The 10,163-nt window shown below is 49.1% G+C and overlaps 1 protein-coding gene across 1 annotated transcript in view; it reads left to right on the top strand.

The window, feature by feature from the left end:
- Positions 1 to 10,163, top strand: part of SCN8A (sodium voltage-gated channel alpha subunit 8) — a 125,176-nt gene that overhangs the window by 110,374 nt on the left and 4,639 nt on the right. Inside the window, exons 21-25 of the mRNA XM_047786663.1 lie at positions 693 to 977; positions 2,812 to 2,865; positions 3,337 to 3,474; positions 4,571 to 4,675; positions 8,178 to 8,448. Coding sequence (XP_047642619.1) covers positions 693 to 977; positions 2,812 to 2,865; positions 3,337 to 3,474; positions 4,571 to 4,675; positions 8,178 to 8,448 — 853 coding nt within the window. The remainder of the gene's footprint in view (positions 1 to 692; positions 978 to 2,811; positions 2,866 to 3,336; positions 3,475 to 4,570; positions 4,676 to 8,177; positions 8,449 to 10,163) is intronic.

Raw genomic sequence — 10,163 nt, forward strand, 5'->3', positions numbered from 1 at the left:
AGCCAAGTAGGGGCAAATCCTAGATCTAGAAGCCTACAAAGTCAGGAGAAAAAAAAAAAAGGCTGAAATAGAATAACGAACCTTCTATGAAAAACACATCTTTTCAGATTTGATTGTATACTGTTTGGTAGAGGGAATATAGCTTTTTTTTTTTCTTGAGCCTGCAAAATATGCATGCTCAGCTATTGCCTGAAATAAGATAACTGGCCTTGCATAGTCATACAAGAGACTTTATGTATCATTGAGTGATTCACTGCTAACCCCAAAGAGTAGCTCTCTGTGATTTTGAACAATCATAGCTTGCTTTGCAGAGGGGGAATGTCTGTTGAAAGGCAACTAGTGAGCTTGAAGTCCCTCAGATTTTTCTCCTGGAGGCATATTTTGAGTTGGTGAGGAGGGAGTCTAGACAACGAAGTAATTTGGGGGGGCCTAAGTTGATGCCTAGGAAAGAGACCTGGCTCAACTTGGGCAGAGGAATTTGCGTCCAGTGAAATAAATTTTAAATTTTTAGAATTCCTTCAGTTTTAGAAAAATTTGGTCCTGTTTATGGATCTGTCTGGTTGCCCTAATTCCAAAGGAATGTTTCCATAATGGGAACAAGCCATACAATGTCATTCCCCTCCTGGAAATCAAAATTGTACTCATGCTGGTACTTCTTCCGGACACTCAGCAACCTCCCCCTTCCAATGCAGGTGGTGGTGAATGCCTTGGTGGGCGCCATCCCCTCCATCATGAATGTGCTGCTGGTGTGTCTCATCTTCTGGCTGATTTTCAGCATCATGGGAGTGAACCTGTTTGCGGGAAAGTACCACTACTGCTTTAATGAGTCTTCTGAGATCCGATTTGAAATTGAAGATGTCAACAATAAAACTGAGTGTGAAAAGCTCATGGAGGGGAACAATACGGAAATCAGATGGAAGAACGTGAAGATCAACTTTGACAACGTCGGGGCAGGATATCTGGCGCTTCTTCAGGTGGTAAGGAGTGCTGTTTTCAGTCCTATAAAATCCAGGCGGCCAGCAGAAATCTCATTTGGTTCCTTCTCCCTGTGTCCAGAATCAGGATGACTCTTAATAGGTCAGAAAGCTGGTATCATTTCCCAGACCAGTTCCCGGGAGACTCCTTTTCCTCACTCAAGGTGAGGAAATAGTACCTCACTCAAGGGGATGTCTCGTGTACTTAGAAGCAGAGTTCTGCTTAGCAGCAGACAACGATTCCTGAAGCATGATAAAGATGCAGAGAGCTCTCTCTCTCCAGGATGGAGTATGTAGTTAACGAGAAAGAAAAAGTAAAGAAGGTAAGTGCACAGGCCCCCCGCTGCCCCCCTCCAAAAAAATGACAGCTGAGCAATCCTACGTAACAACTCCGTGGAAGTTACCTAAGCGATGTGACAACTATGGCAGTGCTGTGGCGCTGTCCTCATGTCAGCTCAACCCCAGAGAGAGGCCTCAAGTTCATGTATCACAGCCAGAGGCGTAGCATTCCATCCGGTCTGCTTCTCTCTCCCTCTGGCTGATCTGTTTTGGAGTGTCTGACAAGACACTATGATGCGATGACATCTCCTAGGTTTTGGAATTGAACATATGGTGGTTTGAGCCACACTGGTATTTCTTGGATATGTAACCTTGGACCAGTTACTCCATGAGTCTGTTTCTTCATCTGTTAGATTAGAGTAATGACACCTTGCACGATGGTTAGGTTGCATGATGGTTAACGAGATTTGGGATAATTTATCAACATTTCTGAGCACAATGCCTGGCACATAACAGTGCTTGATTAAGTACAGCAGTGTCTGCATCTTATAGGTGTTGAGAGTATGAAATGTGATGATGCAGGGGAAGCTTTCAACTTGGTCTTGCATGTAGTTAGCACTTACCGTTGGCTAGGAGAAGGCGGCGGAGTGCATGGCATCAGCAGTGGTTTATCCCACTCCAGAGGTCCTTTGTTGTTCTCTCCCAGTTCAAGAAACCAGACCGGCAGGTTCATCAGTTCAGTTCAGTTGAACCTGAAAGGGAGGTGTGGGGGGGGGGTAGTTTCAGGAAACTAGTGCACATCAACCAGCCAAACACCGTACTGAGTCCCTACCACGTGCAAGGCACTGCGCTTGGCACTGCTAGGGCCAAAAGATGCACAGAGAGCTGCCTGTGCCCTGAAAAATACTCAGAGCCTGGTTGAGTAAATAAAGCATAAATAGAACGAAAGAAAAACAGAGATTATTAGGTTGGTTACCCATATTTGTTTCTAAAATCAGCTTAGATATCGTGGGAGGATTGAGAAGGGGCTGCTTAGGATGAAGCCAGTATTGCCATTACCCTAGGCTAAACCTGTGTTATCTTGGTAGGGGAGGTGGTCTGACCTTGTTGCGGGGGAGGGGTTTGTTTTTCAATGCAGCTATGAATTTTTCAGGACCCCCCCCCCAACCATGGCTTGTTTAACCCCTTTTTAAAAAATGACTCCTTAATGGAAGAATAAATTCCCAGTACCCTAGTAGATTCCTGCCACTCATTCGTAATGACTTTGCCCTAGCTTTAGGTGACCACCAGTCTCATTTTAAAGACCCTTTGTAAAAGTATTGATCCAGTTACCACTGTCAACGTGTTTCTCTGCCAAACTTAGATGTTATATTTAGGGACTCGGACAAAGCTCCCTTGGGACCTGTATTAACAAACATAAAATTCCGTGTCCACGTGAGGCTGCACCCAAACCCCCCGCCTTGTGTTCTCGGTGAACCTAAGCTTGCCTTTGGGCCCCTGGCTAGACTCCCACCTACCCCCGAACAGGCACATTCTAATGACGGACTCTGTTTGCCAGGCAACCTTCAAAGGCTGGATGGACATCATGTATGCAGCTGTAGATTCCCGAAAGGTAAGGATACACCGGATGAAACTACAACCTTCTTAAATGATTAGAAAGCAGAGCAGCACGGTGGAGCTCATCCAGAAAGGACGGCGGGGGGGGGGTGGGTCCAGAGCATTTATTACTTGTCTTATTGATTATAGATCACTTTCCTCCTCTCAGTGAGTCGCCACACTCTTGCAGTGGCTCCAGATGATTCCTTGCTGATGTGAAATAAGCGTGGCTCCTAGCAGACAGCCCTCCCCTCCCTTCCCCTCTGGCCTCGTGACTTGCATATTCTCCGGATAAGTTATGGCAGGAATAATGCCTTCTCAGGGCTGGAGCCACCATGAAGGAGACAGGCAGAGAGAATCTAGGGCTGCCCCACCCCGGCTTGCTCAGCAGCTCGAGCCGTCAGCTACTGCTGAGGCCCTGTGGCAGAATCCCCCACCTGATCCCCAAGCTAGGAGCTGAAGCTCTTTTTCTCCTGTCCTTTGACAGCCCGACGAGCAGCCTAAGTATGAGGACAACATCTACATGTACATCTACTTTGTCATCTTCATCATCTTCGGCTCCTTCTTCACCCTGAACCTGTTCATTGGTGTCATCATTGATAACTTCAATCAACAGAAGAAAAAGATAGGTCTCCTCGCCGCCCTGCCAGTGGCCAGAGGTCCACCCAGATGAGAGGCGCCTCTGTCCCTCCCTCTTGAGACAGGGTTCCCTGGTGGCTCAGCAGGTGAAAGATCGGGCATTGTCACTACTGTGGCTTGAGTGTGATCCCTGGCCGGAACTCATGCCACAGGCAGGACCAAAAAAATGAAAAAACAAGTCACCTCTCTAGAGAACAAAATGCCTCTTTCTCTAACTCCTTCTATCACCTCACGGTGGCACTGGCCCCTTTTTACCTTAGACCCAACCAACTCGTTCTGTCCTGCTGAATTTTGCAGTGCGTGATTGACCACTTTTATTAGACCAAACCAGCAATTTACTAGTAGCAGATTTCCTAGCTATTCTTGAGGGTTTTCACTGGGTTTGGCCTCCTACCAGAGGGAGGTAGGGTGGGAGAGGGTCTCGTGACAGATGAGAGCAGCAAATAGCTTTAGGGAGAAGTTGAAATTGTGGGCGCCCGGGCACCACTAGCGCACTGAGATTTGAGGTCATCCTTGGAAAGTTCACCTCCTTTCTTGTCCCAGACGGTTAAGTTTTTCAAAAGCAACTTGAAAAGATGAGACTTGTCCTTCATTTTATAAATCAAGTCTGTCCCAGCAAGCTCCAAAGAACTCCCCAAACTGTTGGCTCCCACCAAGACTTCTAACTTTTTAATATTGTCCAAAATAAACAGGCCATAAACCAAGACTTGGAAATCCTTTCATTTTAAAATGTTCTTTCTAGAAGTATATCAGGAAAGCAGGCCTCCCAAAATTTATGAACCAGATGTGTTCCCGGCTCTCAAGTTTACCCTCCCCTGCGGGCCTGTGAGTCCCTTGCCTTCCTCTTCTCCTTCCTTCCTGGTCGCTAGCAGGCCTCAGAAATCCTGAGCTGAAAACAAAGGCAGGTGTCTCTTTGAATTAGAATAGTTGTCCCAGGTCTGCCTCTAGAACAACTATTAGCTACACCAGCCCGTGGAGAGAAAGGGGTTAGGTCCCCCTTGGTTCTCAGATTGCACCTTAGGTCCAAACCTGCAGTACGTGAGAGCCAGTTGTAATTTTGTGGTCTCTTTTCCGCCCTTTACTTTGGAGGTCAGGACATCTTCATGACTGAAGAACAGAAGAAGTACTACAATGCCATGAAAAAGCTGGGCTCAAAGAAACCACAGAAACCCATCCCCCGCCCCCTGGTGAGTGCCCCATGTGGAAAAACACCTGGCTAGGGTTCCCACAGAGCGGGGAAAAGGGCAAGTGCCCTCTGTCCTCTCCTCACTGTCCATCCAGAGAGGGGAGGATGGCAGCGGAGGCACGGGGACGAAGGTGTGGGCAGCTCTTACGCTTGGGCTGACCTTCCTCCGAGCCTGCCTTGGCAGCAGCAGAGAATTGGCATGTTAGCCACATTGGCTTTGGTCCTGGCTGGGAGATGTTTAGAGAGACCACTAAAAATTAACAAAGTGAAAATGAAAGCTGATCTCTTTCATATCAGTACAAGGTAGGATCTGGTGTTATTTTCCTCTCTATGTAACAAGTCTTTGCAAGGATATGTCAGGAAGCCAAAATAATGCTGCTGCTTTTGTGTGTGTGTATGTGTGTGTGTCTTTTTAGGGCCCCACCCGCAGCATATGGAGGCTCCCAGGCTAGGGGTCTCATCAGAGCCACAACTGCTGGCCTACACCACAGCCACAGTGACGCAGGATCCAAGCCGCGTCTGCGATCTACACCACAGCTCAGAGAGACACCAGATCCTTAACCCACTGAGCGAAGCCAGGGATCGAACCCGCAACCTCGTGGTTCCTAGTCAGATTCATTTCTGCTGCCCATGATGGGAACTCCCTAAAATAATGCTACTTCCTGGTTATTTGTGGGACTGGGAGGGGTAGAACTAGGAGAATTGGGTGGCCTGATTTCCTCCCTTGACCTGAGCCTTTTATAAAACAGATTTGGGGGCTGGACTCTGCTCCACCCCTGGGTTGGTAGTTGTCTTCTTGCTTCAGAGGAGGAGATGCTCTGCCTGAAGCCCCACTCCCTGCCAGGTGGGTAGGACTTGACCCCCACAAGCCAGGCTCAGAGTTCCTTCTATAACTTTAATTTAAAATAACTTTTATTTAAATTAAAAACAAAAACAAAAAACCACAGCAGAACTCTTAAAAGCTTACCTGGCAACCTAATTTGTAGAAATAAAAATGGAGCTACTTTGTTTGAATCAAGAGTAGGAGCCCCAGAGAATTTTCCCAGCTTAGCTTCCATGCCCACTCCCCTGCCTAGCATGCCCCTCTTCACCAACTTCTGAGGGAAAGGAAACCCTAGGGCTTTGCAGAACTGTTCCAAAACCATCAAGTTAAGTAACCCTGAAAGTAAGCATGAGCTCAAGGGCCAAGGTACCTTAAAAAATAAAAAAATTAAAAAAATCAGGGAGATCTTGAGAATGTTTCTTATATTCCCTTGCTGTTAATTTCCACTTTGTGATAGAAATGCAGCTAGAGGGACTGTTAGAGGCTTGACGTTTCCAAAGTTCTGTTCAGTACTCTGCACACAGGAACCTGAGGGTATTTCCTTCCACACTAACATATAAATGCTCAGTGTGGTGGGAAGCATTAATAGTTATTCCAGGAGTTCCTGCTGTGGTTCCTCGGTTCAGCAGGTTAAAAACCTGACATAGTGTTGATGAGGATGCAGGTTCCATCCCGGGCCCTGCTCAGTGGGTTAAAGATCCTCTACTGCGGTGGTGCGGGCCGGCAGCTGCAGTCTGATTCGACCCCTAGCCTGGGAACTTCCATAAACCCCAGGTGGGGCCCTAAAAAGCAGAGAAAAAAAAATTTCTCTAATAGTTACAGATCTGCTGCTGTGAAAAATCGATGAACAGGGAGAGTTCCCTGTGGCCTATCGGGTTAAGGATATGGCATTGTCACTCCTGTGGCTCAGATTGTTGCTGTGGTGTGGGTTCGATCCCTGGCCCAGGGTGTGGCCACATCCACATGCTACGGGTGTGGCCAAAAAAAGAAAAAGAAGTGATGAACAAAATTTAGACACCACCGTCTAGAGCTTGTAATATAGTGGGGCTGCAGATACTAATTAAGCAGTTATAAAGTGGGGAATGTTGTGAGAAAAATTACCTGGAGGGCCATGACAGAAAATAACGCAGGCTGGGGGTGGGGGATCTCCTTCAACAGAGAAAGCCTCACTACTGAGGGTCTGTTCGAGTGGATGAGAAGGAGCCAAAATGCTGGGGAGAGATCCTGGAAGAGCAAATGAAGCTCTAAAAGCAGGAGACTTGAGTGTGGCCAGGTGGTGATGACCTAGGGGAGAGGTATGAGGTGAGTGGTATTTTTCAGCCAGGCTGAACCGTAGGAATTTTGTTGTGAGACCAGTGAGAGGTTTTAGGTAGGAGAGTGATGTAACCACTTACGGTTTTTGGGGGGTTTTTTTGTTGTTGTTTGTTTTGTCTTTTTGCCATTTTCTAGGGCTGCTCCCGTGGCACATGGAGGTTCCCAGGCTAGGGGTCTAATCGGAGCTGTAGCCACCAGCCTACGCCAGAGCCACAGCAACACAGGATCCCGAGCCGCATCTGCAACCTACACCACAGCTCACGGCAACGCCAGATCCTCAACCTACTGAGCAAGGCCAGGGATCGAACCTACACCCTCATGGTTCTTAGTCGGATTTGCTTCCACTAAGTTATGACGGGGACTCCACGGTAGCAAGTGTGATTATTTAAAACCATAAGTGGGGTTTCCTGTCGTGGCTCAGTGCTTAACAAATCCGACTAAGAACCATGAGGTTGCGGGTTCGATCCCTGGCCTTGCTCAGTGGGTTGAGGATCCAGCATTGCCGTGAGCTCTGGTGTAGGTCTCAGACGCAGCTCCGATTAGACCCCTAGCCTGAGAACCTCCATATACCGTGGGTGCAGCCCTAAAAAGACAATAAGTGAATAAATAAATGAAATCACACTTGCTACTGTGTGGAGGCTGCACTGGATGAAGGCAAGAGCAGAGACTCTTCTAGAAGTGCAGAGGGACGATGGTGGTGGCTTGGGCTAGAGAAGGGCAAGAGGAATGGAATGAAGTGGATGAATTCAAGGAAGGATGAGCAGGACCTGCCATGGGTTGGGTGGGAGACGAGGCAGAGACAAGAGCAAGAAGGGCCCTCAGACTTGTGGAGGCTGGATGAAGAGCTGAGGGGAGAGGAGCCAGCCGGGAGACAGGCAGGGGGAAGGACGGAGCTCGGCTTTGCACTTGCCTGAGCTTGAGATGCTGGCACGTCGTCCGGGAGAGATGAGTGAGCGGCCCGGGGGTCCCGAGGAAGGATGATGGGCTGGCGAAGAAAACGCTTGGGAAGCATGAGGACATAAATAACATGTAAGCGGTAGGAATGGGTGGGAGCTGAGCTCTCCCAGGGAGAAAGACGAGATGAAGCGAGAGAAGAAAGAGCCAGCGAATGAGACTAAAGAGGAGCCGCGGGAGAGGTACAGGCCCGGAAGAGTGGTCACGTTAGAGCACTCGGGGCGGGGTGTTGGCGTTGGCCCTTGGCCCTTGGCCCAGCTCCCGACACCCTGGTAGCGCAGCAGCAGACGGCTGGCCGGCATCCCGGCAGCGCAGGCACAGAGGCCTTGCGTGAGCAAGGCAGCAACGTCCCGTTGGCCGGCAAGGTTTTCACGAAGGCTCTTCTCTCCTTCCGCCCGCCCTCCCCACCCAGAACAAGATCCAAGGCATCGTCTTTGATTTTGTCACTCAGCAAGCCTTCGACATCGTCATCATGATGCTCATCTGCCTGAACATGGTGACCATGATGGTGGAGACCGACACGCAGAGCAAGCAGATGGAGAACATCCTCTACTGGATCAACCTGGTCTTCGTCATCTTCTTCACCTGTGAGTGCGTGCTCAAGATGTTCGCCTTGAGGCACTACTACTTCACCATCGGCTGGAACATCTTCGACTTCGTGGTGGTCATCCTCTCCATCGTGGGTGAGTGGGGCAGGCGGGGAGGGGCCGAGGGCCCCGACGGGCCCCGAGGATGGGGGCTCCTGGACCTGCTTGGTTGTCTTGAGTTGTCAATTCTGCGGTTGAGGATGGGGCGGGGCGGAGCAGGACAGGGTGGGAGGGATTCGATTCGGTTCTTGCTGTCAGTGAGTTTCCCTCCCAAGACGGGAGGTTAAAGAAAGGTATTTTAAAATACGGCTACAATAGCGGTGGAGAGTGGAAACAGGCCTGTGAGAGATTGTTAAGCTGGGTATTAAGGAGACGGTCTGGTGCTGGGGGCAGCAGTGGTGCCGTTGGTGGAGGCGGTGCTCATTTACTAGGAATTGATGGTGCCAGGTCGTTTGAGTTTCTTCACTGGCATTACTATCTCATTTGATCCCGATGACAGCCCGGGAAGCAAGGGGTTTTATTATCTTGCTGTAAAGATGTCCAAGATCACTTAACTAGGAAGTGATAGAAGTGGACCTCCCATTGCATTTTAACCGTGACTGTATGGCCAAGTTCCCATTGGGCTCAGTGCGTAAAGGACCCAATGTTATCTCTGTGAGGATGCGGGTTCGATCCCTGGCCTCATTCAGTGGGTTAAGGATCCAGCATTGGTGTAGGTTGCAGGTGCAGCTCGGAACCCATGTTGCTGTGGCATAGACCTCAGCTGCAGCTCCAATTCAACCCCTAGCTCAGGAACTTCCATACGCCCCAAGTGCGGCCGTAAAAGGAAAAAGAAGAAGAAAAGAAAAAAATACAGTGACCGTGTGGCATCCGCTTCAACCTAAGGACATGGAAGGGCTGATGTCCTGGCAGGCAGAGGACATGGTGCATTTCCCTTTGAAGGGTCATAGGGCACATAAGCCTGCAGGAGGCTCTTGGAAGTCCTGGAGTAAAGGATTCTGTTTGGTAGAGTTCCTGTTGTGGCTCAGTAGGTTAAGAACCAGACATAGTGTCCATGAGGACGCAGGTTTGATCCCCGGCCTTGCCCAGTGGGTTAAGGATCTGGTGTTGCCGTGGCTGTGGCATAGCCTGCAGCTATAGCTCTGAGTCAACCCCTAGCCCAGGAACTTCTGTATGCCACAGGTGCAGCACTAAAAATTAAAAAAATGTAAAAAAGAATTCTGTTTAACAATCCATCCCACCTTTTTTTTTTTTTTTGTCTTTTGTCTTCTTAGGGCCACACCCACGGCACATGGAGGTTCCCAGGCTAGGGGTCTAATGAGAGCTACAGCTGCTGGCCTACACCACAGCCACAGCAACGCAGGATCCTTAACCCACTGAGCAAGGCCAGGGATGGAACCTGCAACCTCATAGTTCCTAGTCGGATTTGTTTCCACTGCACCATGACAGGAACCTCTCCATCCCACCTTTATTTGGTCACAATACCCTGTTTTGAAATAATAGTGATGTTTCTCATAGTTCAGTGGGACATACTATGTGCCTGTCGCCACTCTAAGTGCTTTATGTGTTTTAATTCACATAATCCTCGCAACAGCCCTCTAAGTATCACGAGGAACTAAGGCACAGAGCCCAGCCCCCTGGCCTCAAGTCCACACTCCTGACCTCCCACAAAACACACCTTGGACAGTGCTGCCCTTGTCCATTGTTCTCGAACTTTCTGCCCACCCATCACTGAGTGGGTTGGAAAACCCACAGACCCAACCATGCACCCTCTTCTCAGACGGTACTTGAAAATAAGGAGAATTCCTTTT

This window comes from Phacochoerus africanus, chromosome 7, assembly GCF_016906955.1.
Source record: "Phacochoerus africanus isolate WHEZ1 chromosome 7, ROS_Pafr_v1, whole genome shotgun sequence".
NCBI lineage: Eukaryota > Metazoa > Chordata > Mammalia > Artiodactyla > Suidae > Phacochoerus > Phacochoerus africanus.